The sequence below is a fragment of the Oryctolagus cuniculus genome, chromosome 8 (genome assembly GCF_051225735.1).
Source record: "Oryctolagus cuniculus isolate XC-2025 breed Fujian yellow rabbit chromosome 8, ASM5122573v1, whole genome shotgun sequence".
Taxonomy (NCBI): Eukaryota; Metazoa; Chordata; class Mammalia; order Lagomorpha; family Leporidae; genus Oryctolagus; species Oryctolagus cuniculus.
The window spans coordinates 54,858,170-54,879,100 of NC_142874.1; the positions used below are offsets into that span (position 1 = coordinate 54,858,170).

The 20,931-nt window shown below is 40.3% G+C and overlaps 1 protein-coding gene and 1 long non-coding RNA gene across 10 annotated transcripts in view; one reads left to right on the forward strand and one right to left on the reverse strand.

Annotated features, from left to right (window-relative positions):
* Nucleotides 1-7,848, forward strand: part of LOC127483149 (uncharacterized) — a 64,391-nt gene extending 56,543 nt beyond the window's left edge. For 3 of the 7 annotated variants that reach the window (XR_016212271.1, XR_016212268.1, XR_016212269.1), the window contains one exon: nt 1,686-2,273. This is a non-coding gene — a long non-coding RNA (uncharacterized LOC127483149). Of the gene's footprint in view, nt 1-1,685; nt 3,048-5,269; nt 5,339-7,111 lie in introns of those variants that run through there. The other 4 variants (XR_016212272.1, XR_016212270.1, XR_016212267.1 and 1 more) reach the window with 4 other exon arrangements.
* The window catches only part of NAA15 (N-alpha-acetyltransferase 15, NatA auxiliary subunit), a 108,172-nt gene that overhangs the window by 21,234 nt on the left and 66,007 nt on the right, over nt 1-20,931 (reverse strand). For all 3 annotated transcript variants that reach the window (XM_008267430.5, XM_002716872.6, XM_070047547.2), the window contains 8 exons: nt 20,455-20,574; nt 19,047-19,142; nt 18,787-18,893; nt 12,940-13,012; nt 10,157-10,326; nt 8,870-9,022; nt 6,663-6,791; nt 5,022-5,235 (listed from right to left, as the gene is read on the reverse strand). In XM_008267430.5, the coding sequence (XP_008265652.1) occupies nt 5,022-5,235; nt 6,663-6,791; nt 8,870-9,022; nt 10,157-10,326; nt 12,940-13,012; nt 18,787-18,893; nt 19,047-19,142; nt 20,455-20,574 (1,062 nt within the window). The remainder of the gene's footprint in view (nt 1-5,021; nt 5,236-6,662; nt 6,792-8,869; nt 9,023-10,156; nt 10,327-12,939; nt 13,013-18,786; nt 18,894-19,046; nt 19,143-20,454; nt 20,575-20,931) is intronic.

Consider the following 20,931-nt stretch of genomic DNA (forward strand, 5'->3'; position numbering starts at 1 on the left):
TTTTTATTTGAGAGGCAAAGACGGAGACAGAGGCAAAGCAAAAGCATGCATCCACTGGTTCACACTCCAAATGCATGCAATAGCTGAGATTAGAGCCAGGAGCCAGAAACAGATCCAGGCAGGAACCCAACTACTTGAGCCATCACTGCTTCCTCCTAGGGTCATGCATTACTCTATGCCATTTTATATAAAGGGCTTGAGCATCTGTATCTGAGGAGGAATACTGAGAAATAACTATATGAAAAAACTGTAGTTTCAAATAAAAAATGACAACTGAATGATAATAAAAGGCAGAGCAAGGATTTAAATATATTTCATGGTGACTTAAAAATCTAAGCTTTTTCAACTATGTTAAAGGACTAGCAAACATCCTAGAATGGGCAAGATGGTAAGTATTTTCAGCTTTGCAATTCACAGGCCTCAGCTAATTAGCCACAGATATAATATAAACATAAATATACTTAGCTATGTTCCAACAGAATTTTATTTATAACAGACTGAAGAACAGATGTGACCCACAGTCTATACTTTGTGGCCCTATTCTGTATTATCTGCCTCTTAAAAGGACTTGTCAATTCATCATAGGAGAGTTGTCATAAATCAGTCACAAGATATTGAGACATTCAATTTTATTCTGAGATTCCTTCCTAAATAACTGAAGATTTGTCTCTATACTGATATGCTAAATAAAAATCACACATAGAAATGGATAAAGATAAGTCACCAGGGCCAGTGCTGTGGTGCAGGAGGTTAAATAGTCCCCTACAACACCAGCACACCATATAGGAGAGCTGGTTCAACTACCAGCTGCTCTGCTTTCAATCCAACTCATCGCTAATATGCTTGGGAAAGCAGAAGACAGCCCCTTCCACCAGTTCTAGTCCCGGCTGCTCCCCTTCCGATCCAGCTCTCTGCTATGGCCTGGGAAAGCAGTAGAAGATGGCCTGAGTCCTTGGGCCCCTACACCCACGTGGGAGTCCTGGAAGAAGCTCTTGGCTCCTGGCTTCAGATCGGTGCAGCTCCAGTCGTTGCGGCCAATTGGGGAGTGAACCATCAGATAGGATGCCTCTCTTCTCTGCCTCTCTTCTCTCTGTGTAACTCCGACTTTCAAATAAATCTTAAAAAAAAAAAAAAAAAAAAAGTCCCTGATACCTATATGGGCCTCTGGGAGGCCATACAAGGGAGACCGAGATAGAGTCCCAGGCTCCTTGCTTTGGCTTGGCCCAGTCTAGGCCACTGCAGCCATATAGGGAACGTACCAGGGGATGAAAGAGTGTTTCTCCCTCTGTCTCTCTGCCACTACACCTTTCAAATAAATAAATACATGCATAATCTATTTTTAAATAAAGAAAGACAAGTCACTGGACAATTTTCCTAGGTGAATTCCAAGCTAGCTTTCATTTTTAGTAAGTTAAATTATGAATTAATATTTAAAAAGGAATAACTAGCTATACTAACAGCCATCACTAATGAAGACTTGCAACAAGGTGTGCAGATAGCAATTTATACAAAGTAGTCATGAATTCCACAACTTATTTAGTTCAATCTTTTTAAATACTGATGACCAGGAACCAATTAAATTCTTATTTAAGTTATATGGAAAGTATACACATAAACAATTCCTATTGCTTAGAGAAATTCATAAAATAAACATTTTTTAACTAATGTATAACTTCCTCCCACAGGGAAATCAATAAAGAGATCAGGAAAAATGTGCATTACTCAAAACCAAAAAAAATACAAACAAGAATTGTAGCAACAAAGCAGCTGAATAATGCTCCAGTGACTATCTCCCCCAAGAAAGATACCAATTTAAACAGCTATGAACACATGAAGCACAAAGTCATCTTCACAACAGTTACAGAAGCCAGGTGAGAAACCACAGTGCCTGGTTTTAGTATGGTAATAAAAAAAAAAGCCTGCAGGAGCCGGTGCTGTGGCTTAGCGGGTAAAGCTGCCACCTGCAGTGCCAGCATTCCATATGGGTGCTGCTTCAAATCCCAGCTGCTCCAATCCAATCAAGCTCTCTGCTGTGGCCTGGGAAAGCAGTAGAAGATGGCCCAAGTCCTTGGGCCCCTGCACCCACGTGGGAGACCCGAAGAAGCTCCTAGGCTCCTAGCTTCAGATCGGCCTAGCTCCAGACACTGCAGCCAACTGGGGAGTGAACCAACGGATGGAAGACCTTTCTCTCTCTGCCTCTCCCTTCTCTGTGTACCTCTGCCTTTCAAATAAATAAATAAATCTTAAAAAAAAAAAAAAAGGAAAGAAAAAAACTTGCAGTGCATAAAACAGGAAGGAGCTCCCTACCTTACCCCTCCCCAAGCTTGAAATACCTTAGCATGGAGAGAGAGAACTTCCATTTCGGAGAAAGAGGGAACAAAGTCCAGTCCTTAGACTTGAATGCCAATACCAGCCCCACCAAGATAAAATTTAGAGCTGGAGAGGAACCAAAGCCCCTGCCCCCAGAGCCATACCATCAGACATAGTAGATGGACCTGCCATTGCCAGCCAGCCTCTGCTACCCCTCCCTCAACTCTGAAGATATCAGCAGAGAGCAAAAGACTCCTTCTACAGTAAAGCAGAGCAGAAGAGGGAACTTAGAACCTTGCTTTAGCATCAGACACTTACCCAGAGACGCAGTACCTAATAAAGCTCAAAGGCCTTTCCTTCTAGGCCAGTGTTCTCCAAAAGCGCTTCCAGGGGCTGGCACTGTGGCACAGCAGCTTAAAGCCCTGGCCTGCAGCGCCGGCATCCCATATGGACACTGGTTTGAGTCCTGGCTACTCTACTTCCCATCTAGCTCCCTGCTAATGTACCTGGGAAAGCAGCAGAGGATGGCCCAAGTGTTTGGGCCCCTGCACCCATGTGGGAGACCCAGAAGCAGCTCCTGGCTCCTGACTTTGTATTAGCTCAGCTCAGGCCATTGCTGCCATTCAGGGAGTAAATGAGCAGATGGAAGACATCTCTCTCTCTAATTCTTTCAAATAAATAAAACAAATCTTTAAGAATAAATAAATAATAAAAGCGCTTTGAGACTTGCCCCAGCATCAGGTAGAGATCTGCTCTCCAGAGGGATAAATTCATTTCAATGTGTATCATCATCAGCCTTAAGTAGGCCAGGAGAGAACTCCCAAGACTTCACAGGGCCCAATGGTTTTAAGACTCAGTTGTGACCCAACCTAGTGCCATCTGGGCAATGAAGGGATTGCATTTATTTCCTCTCCTTCAACCTTGGTCAGTGAGCAAGAAACCACAAGACTACGCCTGGGCACTCAGTACAGGACTAGTAAAACACCAGCACTGGGCAGATCCTAAATATGATCATCTCTAGGTAAGTGCCAGTGAAGTCTCTAGACTTAATCTAGTATCAGCTTGGAGATCTGTGTCTTGATAGAACATGCTGGAGAGCTGGTTCAATTCCCAGCTGTACTGCTTTCAATCTAGCTCCCTGCTAATGGCCTGGGAAGGCAGTGGAAGATAGCCCAAGTGCTTGGGCCCCTGTACTCATGTGGGAGACCCGGAAGAAGCTCCTGGCTTCAACCTGGCCCAGCCCCAGACATTTGGGGAGTGAGCCAGTGGATGGAAGAGTCTCTCTACCTTTCTATCTGTGTCTCTGCCTTTCAACTAAATGAATCTTAAAAAATAAGTAAAAATAGTAACAGCTAGTTAAGAGAAAAAGAATACAGAGAGGTAAAATGGGACATCAAAAATTCAAAATGGGGTGAGGCCGGCACTGTGGCATAGCAGGTAAAGCAACCGCCTGTAATACTGGCTCCCACATGGACACCACTTCAAGTCCCAGTTGCTCCATTTCTGGCCAGCTCCCTGCTAATGCACCTGGGAAAGCAGTGGAAGATGTCCCAAGTGCTTGGATCCTTGCACCCATGTGAGAGATCCAGAGGAAGCTCCTGGCTCCTGGATTCAGCCTGGCCCAGCCATGGCTGTTGTGGCCATTTGAGGAGCAAATCAGCAGATGGAAGATCTCTTGTTTCTCTCCCCTACCTCTCTCTGTGTAACTCTGCCTTTCAAATTTTTAAAATAAATTTTAAAAAAGTAAAACTTAAAATCAGAGATGGGCATTTGGCTTGATGGCTAACCTGCAGCCAGTTAGGAATCCCATATTCCATATTAGACTGTCTGGGTTTAACAATCAGTTCTGGCTCCTTATTTCTACTTTCTATAATGCAGAACTAGAAAGCAACAATGATGGCTTAAGTGATTGGATTTCTGCCACCAATGTGGGAGACCTGTACTTAGTTCTCAACTTCGGGCCTTGGCTACCCAGCCATTACAGGCATTTGGGGAGTGAACATGCAGATAGGAACTTTCCATGTATAGTTGTCTCTTGCAGCCCTGAAAGAAATAAATATTTTTTAGGGGATGACATTGTGGTCTACTGGGAAAAGCTACTGCCTGCGACACCAGCGTTCCATGTGGGCACAGGTTTATGTCCTAGCTAATCCATTTCCAGTCCAGCTCCTTGCTAATAACCCAGGAAAAGCAGTAGAAGGTGGCCCACGTTCTTGGGCCCTTTGGGAGACTCAGATGAAGCTCTTGGATCCTGGCTTTGGCCTGGCTCAGCCTTGGCCATAGCAGCCACTTGGGGAGTAAACCAGTAGATGGAAGATCTCGCTCCCTCTTTCTCTTTCTCCATCCTCCCTCCACTTCTGACTTTCAAATAAAATGAATAAATCTTAAAAAAAAAAAAAAAAGAAAGAAATTGGAGGTCATTACATTAAGTGAAATAAGCCAAGCACAGAAAGACAAGTACTGCATGATCTCATTCATATGTGGGGTCCAAAGAAACTAAAATTGTAATGGTGATTACCTTAGGCTGGGGAGGGAAGGAATGGGGAGAATGATTAATGGGTACTATAGTTAGGTAGTAGTAGGAAGTTCTGGGGTTCTATTATACAATAGGGTGACTACAGACAACGTTTATGCACTGTATATTTCTCTACTGTAAATAAATACATAAGCACACATCAAAGCAAATAGTAAGAAATCTTTGAATATTATACCTGTATCAGCTTCATGTTCCTTATTCTCATCTGTAAGAGGGTTGTCATGAAGCTTCAAATAGATTTCTATAGCAATTCTTGCTGCCTTGAAGTAAAATGGATGCTGTCGAAGTACATCTTCTAGTTTTAATAAGTCCACATATGATCTAAGGGTAATCTTCCTCATACAGTATGTATGAAAGTCAAACTGGTCGTCAGTGATTTCTATAAAATGCTAACAAAATTATCTTTTTATTATTATACTGAAGTATACCAATGCTGAAGAAAAATATAAAAATCAAAGCCCTTGGGATTACATGTTTCTGTGGCATAAAAAGGTTAGTAAATTTCTTAAATTTTAATTACAATTATTTAATAGAAACACTTTGCATATAAGCAAATAGTTGGCCACTACCTAACACAAGATATGACAAGTGGCAGGCACTGAATTATTTATTGAATAAAAGAGAAGAACAATGCTTCAATCCATTGAATCACACTTAAGTTATAATGAAAAAACAAATATAACTCATTAGTATACAAAATGGTATATTACAGTAGCTTCGCATGTTAAACAAACAACAAGCTTTTTTTGTTAAGAACAGCTTGCAAAGGATTATAATATGGAGTATTTGGAACTTTTTAAGAATCCAAATTTTAACTTTGTAATATAATGATGATATTTGGGAAAAAGAAATCAACAAGTTAAGCGACCAGCAACTTCCACATTTCAGCTCTGTTCTGATGTTTTATAATTGAAATATAACAAAAGTAAAATATAAACTATGTGAAAAAAAATATATAACACAGGAATGCCAACTACTAGCAAAATTAATCAAGTGATGAGGACTAAGAAACACTGACTAGTATTAGACAAACTTTAGAAACATTGTAAAAAAGCTTCAAAGCTTATATATTAACAGGGTGGGCCGGCGCCGTGGCTCAACAGGCTAATCCTCCGCCTAGCGGCGCCGGCACACCGGGTTCTAGTCCCTGTCGGGGCGCCGGATTCTGTCCCGGTTGTCCCTCTTCCAGGCCAGCTCTCTGCTGTGGCCAGGGAGTGCAGTGGAGGATGGCCCAGGTGCTTGGGCCCTGCACCCCATGGGAGACCAGGAAAAGCACCTGGATCCTGGCTCCTGCCATCGGATCAGCGCGGCGCCCCGGCCGCAGCTCGCCAGCCGCGGCGGCCATTGGAGGGTGAACCAACGGCAAAAAAGGAAGACCTTTCTCTCTGTCTCTCTCTCTCACTGTCCACTCTGCCTGTCAAAAAAATAAAAAAATAAAAAATAAATAAATAAAAAATATATATATATATTAACAGGGTGCATAGTATCACCAACAATCCCAAAACATCAGTTCTAAGATCACTTAATGAGCTTTCATTTTCCAGTGGAGAAGCAGAAGCAATTTGAAAGGTTCAAATATCAATTTTAAGAAAAAAATCCCAAGATAGAAACTTCCCATAAACAATAAGATTAGCCAACAGATAAGTTGGCTGAAAATATGATTTACAATATTTCCATTATAAGAATTGAAAAGTGAATGTTGATGTTAAAATTACATATTCTGAAATATAAAGAGAATAGAAAAATATAGGATTTGCCACAAATCTTCATCTTATAATGAAGTAAAATGAGAAACTCATACGTATAAGGTACTTACTCTCTCAATCTCATGACATTTCTTAAGTGCGTCACCAAATTTATTCATTGCTTTATAAGCCTGGGCACATTCTGTCTGGAACCACATACACTGCATTTCATTCAAATTCTCTACAGCTGAAGTTCCTTCCTACAAAAAAAAATCACTTTTATTCAAGACCATTTCTCACCAAATACATCATTTGAGCACAAGATTTAAGAAGGAAAAGATGGTCAGTTGATTTTAATCTTTCAAAATAATTTTTAAAATTTTTAAAATTATTAAGAGTCAATAGTTAATATGTGAAAGAAGTTGAAATTATCTTTCTAACCACTAACATGTTATTTTGCAAATGATTAACAAACGGTCTATTTAACCGGGGTTAGGGATTAATATAAAATGAAGAATACTTGTATACAGAAGGTACTCGAATATTCGATTTCTTAACTCCTAAAATTTCATCTCTGCAGCTCAAATCACAACAGCTAAGATATGGAGTCAACCCAAATATCCATCAGCTGAAGACTGGATAAAGAAATTATTGGATATGTACACCATAGAGTACTGCAGAGCAGTTAAAAAAAAAGAGAAATCCTGTCATTTGCAACAAAATGGATGGAACTGGAAAACATTATACTTATTCGTGAAATAAGCCAGTCCCAAAAGGATAAATACCACATATTCTCCCTGATCTGTGATAACTAATAGAGTACCTAAAAGGTAATCTATAGAAGTGAAATTGACACTTTGAGATGCAATGACTGAATATTCCTTGTCTCGACTATTCAAGAACAGGTTTTTTTCTTTTTTTTTTTTTTTCATATTATTTGTTGAACTCTCTACTAGTATAGAGTTAATCGTATGTGTATGAAGTTAATCAAAGTAGATCTTAGGAAAAAATAAGAATGGAATAGGAGAGTGAGGAAGAAGGGTGGGAATGTGGGTGGGAGGGCAGATTTGGTGGGAAGAATCACTATATTCCTAAAGTTGTATTTATGAAATGCATGAAGTTTGTATTCCTTAAATGTAAGGTTTCTGGGAAAAAATTTTCTTCTCAACATACAACACCACAGATTTAAATATCCACTATATAACCACCTAAAAATAAAATGTTTTATGATGGGGCCAGCATTGTGGCATAGTGGATTAAGCTTCCACCTGTGATGTGGGCATCCCTTATGAGGGTCCAGCTAGTGTCCCAACAGCACCACTACCAATCCAGCTCCCTGCTAATTAATGTGCCTGGGAAAGCATCAGAAGATAGCCAAGTGCTTGGGCCCCTGCCACCCTCAAGGGAGACCTGGATGAAGCTCCTGCCTCCAGGCTTTGGCCTCTCCCAGCCCTGACCACTGTGAACATTTAAGAATTAACCAGTGAACAGAAGATCGATTTCTCGCCGTCCCCCCACAACCCTGCCTTTCAAATTAATTAATCATTTTTAAAAAGAAAAGTTTTTATACTAACATTGACTTCAGCTTTTCTCTGATATGGTGATTTAATTAAAGTCTTAGCTATTCTTATACTGAAAACAAGGTATACAGTATGAACTGGCTCATATTCTGTTCATTCATAAAAACACTAATTGTTGGCCGGCGCCGCGGCTCACTAGGCTAATCCTCCGCCTAGCGGCGCCGGCACACCGGGTTCTAGTCCCGGTTGGGGCACCGGATTCTGTCCCGGTTGCCCCTCTTCCAGGCCAGCTCTCTGCTGTGGCCCGGGAGTGCAGTGGAGGATGGCCCAAGTGCTTGGGCCCTGCATCCCATGGGAGACCAGGAAAAGCACCTGGCTCCTGGCTCCTGCCATCGGATCAGTGCGGTGCGCTGGCCGCAGCGCGCCGGCCGCGGCGGCCATTGGAGGGTGAACCAACGGCAAAAGGAAGACCTTTCTCTCTGTCTCTCTCTCTCACTGTCCACTCTGCCTGTCAAAAAAAAAAAAAAAAAAAAACCACTAATTGTTGGGCTGGCACCAGCACAACACTTCCAATCAAACTCCATGCTAATGGCCTGATAAAATCAACAACAACAAAAAAAGTGCCATGTGCTTGAGCCTCTGCCACCCATGTGGGAAACCCAGAGGAAGCTCTGTGCTCCTGCCTTCAGTCTGGCCCAGCTCCAGCCACTGCAGCCATCTGTGGAGTAAACCAGCAGGTAGAAGATCACTCTCTGGCTCTAACTCTTTCAAATCAATCTATCAGTCTTTGGGGGGTGGGGGGACCTAGTTATACAAACCCTTGTAAACTTTGAGCACATTTCTTCAGCTTCCTTAATCAAGTTGGCTTTCAGCATGTATTTTGCACACTTGGAATTGATAAATCTGTCTGCTGTGTCCAACGCCTGGGCCTCATCCATCCATCTCGCAGCTTCTTTAATATTTCCAGCATGCTTAAAAGGCACAAACACAAAATGAATCTTTAAGTATGCTCATTATACTGTGCAGGTAATTTGTTACCTGTTGATAATAAACAAATTCCAACTCTTAAAAATGCAAAAGTATGCTTTCCTACAGAATAAAAGTTTTGATACCATTGTAGATATCTAAAATGTAAGTGGGTCTAAAAACAATGACCTGGTTTAATTGTTTTGTCTACTCATTATATCTCCATTGCCTACAATACCTGCACATAACCACCTAACAATGATTAAATCACAGAAAAAGAATGGAAGTCTTTAAGTCCGAACAACATAATTCAATGGAAAAGCCACAAAAAGGCTAACTGGATGGCAAATTTTTACTCCAAAGAAACCATGGAGACATCACTGATTAGGACCATTTTCTGGATATTCCACAATGATCTTCGTTCTAATTCACCTAGCACATTTTGACAGTCACAAAACTGATGAGCACAACCAGGCTTTAAAAAGTATTTTACATAATAAATTGTATTTTGCAATAATATAAGATGATGCTAGAATACATGGCTGGAGATTCTCAAGCACAGACAAGGAGTTGAAGAGTCAGAAGAAATAATAAGTATGGGGCTGGCGCTATGGTGCAGTAGGCTAACACTCTGGCCTGAAGCGCCGGCATCCCATATGGGCGCCAGCTCGAAACCTGGCTGCTCCACTTCCAATCCAGCTCTCTTGCTATGGCCCAGGAAAGCAGAGGAAGATGGCCCAAGTCCTTGGACCCCTGTACCCATGCGGGAGACCTGGAAGAAGCTCCTGGCTTCAGATTGGCGTGGCTCCGGCCACTGCGGCCAGTTGGGGAGTGAACCAGCGGATGGAAGACCTCTCTCTCTCTCTGTGTAACTCTTTCAAATAAATAAATAAATCCTAAAAAAATAATATGTAGAATTCATAATAGCATCTTTCGGTTCACTTCATTAATGTTATCATATAATGAAATGTGATTGTACACAAATATTCATAGGAACATATACTTCACGTAAAATTTAATTAGTCTCCAAACCCAAAAGAATAACCCAGGATATGTCTGAATACATAGAATACACATATGAATAACTATATATGTCACGTCTCATTTACTTATAAGTAAAAGGGAGAAGATATTTTTACCTTATATATTTTAGCTTTCACAAGAAAGAGTTCTATCAATGTAGGTGTACTTTCAATAGCAGTATTTATGTACTCCAAGGCAATAGATGGCTGACCAATTTTGTCATAATGCTGCGCCAAGTAGTACTGGACCCAAAGTAATGTGGTTGGTGGTTCCTCCTTTCCATCATCTTTAAAAAGCAGGGGTGCAGGGAAGGAGAGGAAAGAAATCAAGATTAGATATTACATATATTAAAAAAGTGCCGCCTTCAAAATAGTCCCCAAGTTTATTTACTTATAGGAACCCTGTTGTAAAGTAGTTTATTTATCTACATAGCTATAAAACCCAAAGTCCTTAAGATATTTGGAAGGGACCTTTTCTGCTTTGTGTCCTATAGCTCTAGCACAACAACTTGTGTATAATAAGAACTTTATATTAAATAAACATGGCAGTTAAGATCAAAGATACAACTAATTACCTACAACTAAAACTAAAAGGGGTGGAAGGAGGCAAGCTATACTAGAACTAAAGACTGTATTGATCAAGATGTTATTTATGAGGAAAAAATAGATAATAAAAGAAATTTTCAATTAATGTGAGGTTAAGGGGGGAAAAAAGGGCCCAACTGCTTAATTCAGTTTTTACCCAATGCACTAAAATGCATATATATACTTGTGATGTGGTTATTTTGACTTTCAGTGATAATAATAATAATAACAGATTTTAAAATTATGCTGAATACAAAAAGATACATACGATAGGTTGAATGAAAACTAAACCCAAAAACTGAGATGACAATTAAAAAATACTTATTCTATATTTCAGTTCACGATTTAATATATTCACAAGAGAATGTGTAAGTTAAATACACAACCCACACATTAAAAAATTTTAATATAAATGTCTAATATCTGAGAATTGTTATTTGCTTTCCAAGAAAGCAATGAATTGTCTATTTTTTTCTAGTAAAAGCAGGATGGCTCAATGGACAAACAATAGGAGTGGAACTCACCAACTCCCGATATGATAGATCTGCAACAAAAGTGCTGCATATTCTTGGGCATGTCATTGAACCTCTTCCACATTTGTAAAATATGTAGGAAAATGCTGATAATCAAAGGAACATCATGATGATTAACCAATGAAACTATGGTAATGTCTTTTTAAAAGTACTATCAAAATTAATCCGAGACCTAGAAATAACGACCAACAAAGTAGTAATGAACAGCCCAGATCCTATACTGGGTTTTCCCACTAAAGGAACCAAAGCTTCTTGGAAAAATACCTCCTTCCAGATCTGCAGTACAGATTACAAGACAAACTAGAGTATCTTATACTCAAGGAAGCCATCAGCTACTACCACAGAATATGAAGGATGGGATCATTTGAGGTACCAAATACAAGTGAATTCATACTTTAAAAAAAAGTATTTGGCCGGGGCTAGCACTGTGGCGTAGCGGATAAAGCCGCCGCCTGCAGTGCCGGCATGTCAAATGGGCGCCGGTGACAGTCCCGGCTGCTCCACTTCTGATCCAGCTTTCTGCTATGGCTTGGGGAAGCAGTAGAAGATGGCCCAAATCCTTGTGCCCCTCCACTGGTGTGGGAGACCTGAAACAAGCTTCTGGTCCCTGGCTTCAAATCGGCGCAGCTCCAGCCGTTGTGGCCATTTGAGGAGTGAACCAGCAGATGGAAGACCTCTATCTCTCTGCCTCTCCTCTCTCTGTGTAACTCTCACTTTCAAGTAAATAAGTAAATCTTTATAAAAAAAAAATGTATTTGGCATCTTTGAAGGGAGCTGAACCACTTCACTATTTTGTATAACTGGTGAAGAACCAAAAAAGGTACGGGGTGGGAAACAAAAAGTATTTACCATTCTTTTCCCACGTAAACTGAAATGCTGGGTAAGCACATAAAAGGGAAATTTTTTCTTTTATGATAATAAAGAATGATAGAATATTATGAGTTGGTATTAATGGCTAACAAATAAACAAACACTAGACGCTTACTGATAGAAGATGACACTACCATCTGTATAATAATCCTGTTCAATCCTCTTATGTCAAGAGACAAAAATAAAAGGAAGACAACCAAAAATATCAGCAATCCTCTTTAATTTGTCCATTAGAAAAAAATTCGTGAACAAATAAATCGCAGAAAAAATGAAAAAGCCTATATATTTAAAAAGATACAGAAGAAGATTTATCAACCACACTCAAAGAATAATCTTGACTGGATCTTCATTCAAAGAACTTCAAAAACAGAAGGCAAAGGAAAACATCACCTTTGTAATATAATTGGAATTATGAACATGGACTGGGTATTTGATATCAAGAAAGTTTAAATTTTCAAGTATGATAATGGTATTATGATTATATCTTAAGTGGATTCCTCATTTTTAGACATTAAAATATTCATGGGTCCAATGATGTGATATTTGAAATACGCTTTAGAATAACATGGGAGTACACAGAAGCACCTGAGAATACATGAATAAATGAAGTACATTTGGTCATGAATCAAAAATTATTGAAACTGACTGAGGAATGAACAGATGATCATTATTACTGCATTTAGTTACAGATGCTTTAAGCTTTTTATAAAATGCTTTTTTTTTAAATAAATTGACGTGATTCTCCTCTAACCAAATATTATCATATAAAATAATGGACTTCCATCTTAAAGGAACAAAATTTAAATGTACTTATGCTGCCAACTAAATAATAATACTGACCTTCTGACTAAGAATATCATAATATATAAAAGCTTGGAAGATGTTTTTCAAACATGAAACCTGAGAACTTACCATTGGGGTTAAATAACCGGCAGCTTTTTAGAGAGGTCTCATAACCTACTACTAATTCTTCTATGATTGCCACCTAGAGTAAAAACATACAAGCACACTTTAAAATATACAGTTACTATTCCTATGTACAATGTGTTATGATTAAAGGACTAAATGAACACTTCAAAATCTCTCTCTCTCTCTCTCTCTCTCTCTCTCTCACACACACACACACACACACACACACACACACACACAAACACCTTTTAAGTCCCTCAACCTCTGGATACAAGTTTAAAATTAACTCATGTATTTGTGCAGCAGTACATTAAGACATAACTTTCTTCAAAATTTACTGTTAAATTCCTTTTTCCCGGGGCCGGCGCTGTGGCGCAGTGGGTTAACACCCTGGCCTGAAGCGCCAGCATCCCATATGGGTGCTGGTTCAAGACCCAGCTGCTTCACTTCCTGTCCGGCTCTCTGCTATGGCCTGGGAAAGCAGTTGAAGATGGCCCAAGTCCTTTGGCCCCTGCACCCACGTGGGAGACCTGGAAAAGGCTCCTGGCTTCGGATCGGCGCAGCTCCGGCCGTTGCAGCCATTTGGGGAGTGAACCATCGGATGGAAGATCTCTCTTTGTGTGCAACTCTTTCAAATAAAATAAATAAATCTTTAAAAAAAAAAATTCCTTTTTCCCACTAGAAAATACAGCATCAGCTAAACCAGGAATCAAAAAAAGGTTGGACACAAACAGTCATTTCGTGGATGATTTATTTCTTGGTTTATTTTACCTCAAGTCATATAAGTAGCACCCACGCCACTTGCTTTCAAAGAATTAAGAATTAAATGCTGGGGCCAGTGTTGGGGTGTAGTATATGGCAGCATCCCATATGGCCACCTGATTGAATCTCCACTGCTCCACTACTAATCCAGCTCCCTTCTAAGGTGCCTGGAAGCTTGGGAGACCCAGAAGAAGCTCCTGGCTACTGGCTTTGGCCTGGTCCAAGCCCTGGCAATTGTGGCCAGTTGGGGAATGAACCAACATATGGAAGAGATCTCTCTCTCTCCTCTGGCCTTTGTGTAACCTTGCCTTTCAAACAAAATAAATAAATAAAAATTAAAAAAAAAAAAAAAGGATTGGGGCTGGTGCTGTAAAACCACTGCCTGCAGTGCTGGCATCACATCCCTCCCATATGAATGCTGGTCACTGCTGCTTCACTTCTGACCCAGCTCCCTGCTAATATGCCTAGGAAAGCTGAGGAAAATGGCCTAGGGGCTTGGGCCCCTGCACTCATGTTAGAGACCCAGAGGAAGCTCCTGGCTCAGTCTTGGCCATTACAGCTATTTGGGGAGTGAATCAGCAGATGGAAGATCTTTCTCTCTCTTTGTGTGTGTGTGTGTGTAACTCTGCTTTTCAAATAAATAAATCTTTCTTCAAAAAAAAAAGATTAAATGCTGTATGAAGAGAATATATTCCATATGTAGATGACAGCAATCATATTCTCAATTTTATAACCCAGGGGAATTAATAAATCTGAAGCAGACAACAGTGGGTGGGCCCAGGAGAATGAGTGACTTTCTAGGTTCTGATTTTTCCTAAGTCCTGAATACACACCTGCTCCAGGGTTCCTGAGAGATCTCAGACAGATACTTTCAATTTGTAATTCCCTTCTTCGCTTAATACACCTTTAAGGGATTTCTATTACTACAGCGCCCTCATACATGACCTCAAGTGATGGAAAAGATTAATACCAGCTCTCTCCAACACCACGGCAAACTGTGAGAAATGAATGGTTGTGAGGCCGGCACCATGCACAATAAGTCAATCCTCCGCCTGCGGAGCCAGTATCCCATATGGGCGCCAGTTCTAGTCCCGGCTACTCCTCTTCCAATCCAGCTCTCTGCTATGGCCTGGGAAAGCAGTGGAAGATGGCCCAAGGCCTTGGGCCCCTGCACTCATGTGGGAGACCCGGAAGAAGCTCCTGGCTCCTGGCTTCGGATCGGCGCAGCTCTGGCCGTTGCGGCCATCTGGGAAGTGAACCAACGGAAGGAAGACCTTTCTCTTTCTCTCTCCCTCTCACTGTCTGTAACTCTACCTCTCAAATAAATAAATAAAAATCTTAAAAAAAAAAAAAAATGAATAGTGCAGCTAGGGTAATATGGTGGACCTGTGTTCTCCTAAAAACTAAACTACCTTACAAAAACTCAGTTTGTTTTCCAAAACCTGACTAATCAGTCCCATTTATTATCATAATGGCAATATTTAATTCAATATTACATAACTTAGCAATGAGGGAAAAAAAACAACTGTTTCCTTGAGTTAAATACCATGGAAGATTAACAAGTTAGAAATTTCTAACCAATGGGTATAAATAAGAAAATCGTAAGTAGAAGAAAATCATAAAAATATGATACTCTTATTTTTGATTGTTTCACAAGCATCAAAGTCTAACTCTCTCAAAATTGTACATAACATCACATTTTATGGATGTGACTCAAAAAAACAAAGGCAATAAACCACCCAGTAAAGCCCATATACTGGGCCTTTCAACAACACTTGCAAATAAATGCACATTATGTGCTTCAGGTCAAAGTGTTAATTAGCATGTTTAGTATGTTCCGTCTTTCTGGGTTCTTAAAATAACTGATTTAAGTTTAAAAAATTTTTATTCACTTAATTTTTTAAGATTTATTTTATATTGAATCTTAATGAAGAGTGGGATGGGAGAGGGAATAGTTGGTGGGACAGGAGTAGGGGTGGGAGGATGGGTATGGGAGGAATAACCACTATATTCCTGAAGTTGTACCTATGAAATTTATATTAAATAAAAGCTTTAAAATAAAAATATTTACTTTATTTATTTGAAAGACAGTTACAAATGAGAGGTAGAGACAGAGAGGTCTTCCATCCACTGGTTCACTCCCCAATTGGCTGCAACAGCTGAAGCTGAGCCGATCTGATGTCGATCTGATGCCAGGACTCATGAGTTTTTTCTGGGTCTCCCATGTTGATGCAAGGGCCCAAGGACTTGGGCCATCCTCTGCTGCTTTCCCAGGTGCATTAACAGGGAGCTAGATGGGAGAAGTGGAGCAGCTGGCTCCCATATGGGATGCTGGCACTGCAGGCCAGGGCATTAACCTGCTGCTCCAAAATACTGGCCCCTTCATTTAATTTTTAAAAATTTATTTGAAACACATAGTCAAGGGTCCTTTCTGTTGGTTCAATCTCCAAGTGCCCATAACGGCTAGGGCGGGGGCCACACCAAAGCCAGGAGCCAGGAATTCAATCTGAGTCTCTCACATGGGTGACAGGAACCAAACTATTTGAGCCATTACCAGTTAACTCCCAGGGTGTACATTAACAAAAAACTAGAAGTGGGAGTGAAGCCAGCACTTGAGCCTAGGCATTCCAGTATGGGATGTGAGCATCTCAAGCAGTATCTTAACTGCTAAATCAAATGCCAACCCCGACTGATTTGCTTTCAATACAACCAAAATGTTTCCAAGCAAAATAATCTAAATGAATATTAAAACACTAAGGAGCCAGCATTGTGGCACAGCAGGTAAAGCTGCTGCCTGCGATCCCATATGGGCGCCAGTTCGAGTCCCAGCTGCTCCCTGCTAAAGCATGTGGGAAGACAACAGAAAATGGCTCAACTACTAGGGCCCCTGCCATCCATGTGGGAGACCCATATAAAGCTCGTGGATCCTAGCTTTGTGACCATCTGAGAAGTGGACAGGTGATGGAAGACCTCTCTGTGTCTCTCTGTAAACACTCTTTCAAGATATATAAATAAATCTTAAGAAAAAAAAAACCACTAAGCATTCTGAATAGTTGAAAGAATAAACTGACTTCCTAGGGCAGTAAATTCTTTTTTTAAATTTTTTTAAAAGACTTTATTTTTATTTATTCGACAGGTAGAGTAGCAGACAGTGAGAGAGAGAGAGACAGAGAAAAAGGTCTTCCCTCCGTTGATTCACTCCTCAAATGGCTGCCGCAGCTGGCGCTGCGCCGATCCGAAGCCAGCAGCCAGGTGCTTCCTCCTGGTCTCCCACGCAGTGCAGGGGCCCAAGCACCCGGGCCATCCTCCACTGCCCTCCCAGGCCAAAACAGAGAGCTGGACTAGAAGAGGAGCAACAAGGACCAGAACCTGGTGCCCATATGAGATGCTGGCGCCGCAGGCGGAGGATTAACCAAGTGGAGCCATGGTGTCAGCCCCAAATTCTTCTAACCAACTTTTCTTTCTACTGAGTAAAAAAAAAGATCACTAAAGCAAAACTTAGTCCAATAGAAAAAAGTTGGAGAAATCACTATACCCTAGTAACTTTTTATAGCCTATACAGAATCATCAAAGTATATACCAAGTCCAAGAGTTTGGCATAGCACTGAAGATGCCACTTGGATGCCCACATTCCATATTGGAAGGCCAGGGTTCAAGTGCTGGCTTTGCTCCCAATTCCTACTTCCTGCTAATATGCACCCTGGGAGGCATCAGGTAACAACTCAAGTAATTAGGCCTCTGCTACCATCTGAGAGATCCAGGCTCCTGGGTTTGGCCTGGACCCTGCCCACCTATCTATCTGTCTGTCTCTGCACTTCAAATAAATAAAAATAAGTAAAAATTTAAAGTACAGAGCAGAAACAAAGGGCAAAAAGCAAGCAAACAATAAGTAACTAAAGAGATGGAGAGGGGCAGGTGCTGTGGCATAGAAGATAAAGTTACCGCTTGCAGTGCCGACATCCCATATGGGTGCCGGTTCACGTCCTGGCTGCTCAACTACCAATACCACTCTCTGCAATGGGGTAGGAAAGCAGTAGAAGATGGCCCAAGGGCTTGGGCCCCTGCACCTGAGTGGGAGACCTGGAATAAGCTCCTGGCTCTTGGCTTTGGATCGGCGCAGCTCCAGCCGTTGCAGCCACTTGGGGAATGAACCAGCGGATGGAAGACTTCTCTCTCTCTGCCTCTGCCTCTCTGTAACTCTTTCAAGTAAAATAAATAAATCTTTAAAAAAAAGGGGGAGTGGGGACAGCGCTGTGGCATAGAGGGTAAAGCTGCCACCTGTAGTGTTGGCATCCCATACGGGCACTGGTTCAAGTCCCGGCTTCTCCATTCCTGATCCAGCTCTCTTGTTACAGCCTGTGAAAGCAGTGGAAGATGGTCCAAATGCTTGGGCCCCATACCTGCATGGCAGACTCAGAGGAGGTTCCTGCTTCCTGGCTTCAGCTCAGTGCAGCTCCAGCCATTGCAGCCAGCTAAGGAGTGAACCAGTGAATGGAAGACCTCTCTCTTTCTCTATTTTTTTTTTTTTTTAAGATTTTTTATTTATTTATTTATTTGAAAAAGTTACAGAGAGAGGCAGAGACAGAGAGATAGAGGTCTTCCATCCTCTGGTTCACTCCCCGGATGGCCACAATGGCCAGAGCTGTGTCTATCCAAAGCCAGGAGCTTCTTCTGGGTCTCCCACGTGGGTGCAGGGGCCCTAGGACTTGGGCCATCTTCTACTGCTATCCCAGGCCACAGCAGAGAGCTGGATTGAAAGAGGAGCAGCTGGGACTAGAATAGGTACCCACATGGAATGCAGGTGCTTCAGGCCAGGGCTTTAACCTGCTGCGCCACAGTGCCAGCCCCATCTCTCTCTCTCTTTCTCTCTGCCCTGCCTCTTTGTAACTGATTTTCAAATAAATAAATAAATCTTAAAAAAAAAAAAAAAAAAAAAAGCTGGAGAGAAAAGAGAAGAAGCATTTAAACTGAAAGCTAGGACTGATACCAGATTCACAAAACATGTAGTATTGTGCACAGATAATCAAGAATCAACCATTATAAATACTTACCAAAGATATGATAGCCAAAACAAAACATCACATTTACCTTTTCCTTATCTCTGTATAATGACCTCAAAGTATTGAAGACTGGTGGACAACCCTTGCTGAAATTCATCCTTAGGAACTTATCTAAGCATTCTTTAAACTTCTCACCTTAGAAGACAAAAAGCTAGTTAGTTGGCTTACAGTTATTACCAAACTTGTAACAATGCCTATCTTAATGTTACTATACATAGTCACAATTAAAACCAAGGCAAGAAATTTTAAATTGTAACAGTATTTTCATTCCTTTGCAATTATCCTTACCAGATAAAAAGTTTAATGGCAACCTTCTTGGTACCAATCCCCTTGGATATTTAGTCCAGGCCTCTTCATAAATTTTTAGCCGTTCTAACATATTAGCTACAAATAAAGAAAATATCCTTTTATATAAATTATAAATTGTGCATTTTCCTGGCAAATTAGAAATTTTTCAAGATAATTAAAATTAGAATATGAAAGGCTATTTGAAGGAGAAAATTGTGCTATCTTACCATCTTATTATTTATAAATCCTTTTAGACTAATATTTTCAGATTTAAATATCTCTAGCCATATGTAATATATAATCTATCCTGTATCAAGGATATATATAATATATAATACATTATATAATATATAATCTATTCTGTATCAAGCACCCTTTCAAGAATCTAAGAATTCCTTTATTTTTTGAAAAACTATCAGTATTATTTCCAGATATTGTCTTTTCATTATTCTATTCAGTCTATCCCCTGCACTTCCTCTCCTCTGATTCATTTTGGAGCTTCTCTATCTATCTTCCCTCTTCCATTTATTTCTGTTTCTTATATTTAAACTTTTACCTTCAGTGCAAAGCCTTCCTCAGTTTGTATTTTTTACTTCACTAATATTTCCTTAGCTGTAGCCTCTCTTCTATTCAGATTTTTATGCAGATATTCCATTAAAATTTTTATTTGAATAAGCAGGCTTCTCATTTCCAACATTCCTAATTAGTACTTTCTCAAATCTATGCAAGATTCATGGCTGGAGTTCCCTCTCTCCATCTTAGATTTCTCCATCACTTCTACTCTCCCTTTTGCTGGCATCAATGGTTACCATTCCCTACTTGTGTTCCTATTCTAGCTTTAGAATTTCTGTTACGAAGTAATCTTCAGCAAGAAGTTTCTCTTTTATACACCAATGATGGATGGCACACTATCAGCTTTGAGGAAAAAGCAACTTCAAATTAGATCATGCTGGCTAAGGGGGATGGAATCTCAATTTACTTAAGTGATGGAAATTTAACCCTTTTTCCCCACAAAGGAGCAGCGCTGTTCTTGAGGCCTGCCTACACATGCAGGACACTGGCATGCCCCTGCACCGCAGCCACAGCTCACCACAGAGGTTATGCTTGCTTCTTTGCTTTATGGAGATACCTCCATTCCCAACTATGGAAATTTTCCTTTCATGTTCTTCATACTACCATGCACTGGTAAACTTTTTCTAAAGCTGTTTCTCTACCATTCCTATGAATTCATAGAACAGACTTCAGAACATGCTCAACCTCTCTTATTAACGTTTATGCTGTACATTTATATTTAGATTTTTTCCAATTATTAATCAGTATTTTTTCTGGTTGTGCTTGCCAATGAGTTAATAAAATCTACATTAACAAAAGAAACAACTAAAACTTAGTAAGTTTTAAACAATACTACCTGGCTTCAGCGCTTTTTCCAAGCCTTTGTAATAGGCCCAGTTTTCGGGATTTCTCTCTTGTAATCCTCTATAAACATCAGCAGCATCTTCTAAACGACACAATTGCAACAGAAGTTCCCCTGATTTAAAAAAAAAATTAAATATCTGCCTGAATGAGACTTTTACAGTTTCTATTCCTCTACTTCTTATTTCATTTAAATTAACTTGATAGTTGGGTTTGTGACATTCTTCATTCCAAAGGCTCAGAAAGTAACTTCCAAACAGCTAAAAATCCACTGGTCAATTCCAAGTCCTTACCTAGCGATCTGCCCATTCCTCCAAACAAATAAAGCTAACAAAATAGATAACCAAAATAATGTAAATAAAGAGCACTTTGGCCTGGCACTGTGGGAAAGCAGGTGATATTTAACAATACTTAACATTTTAATGTGCAACTTTTTTTTAAATAACTGTACAGTACACACCTCCTTACAGGA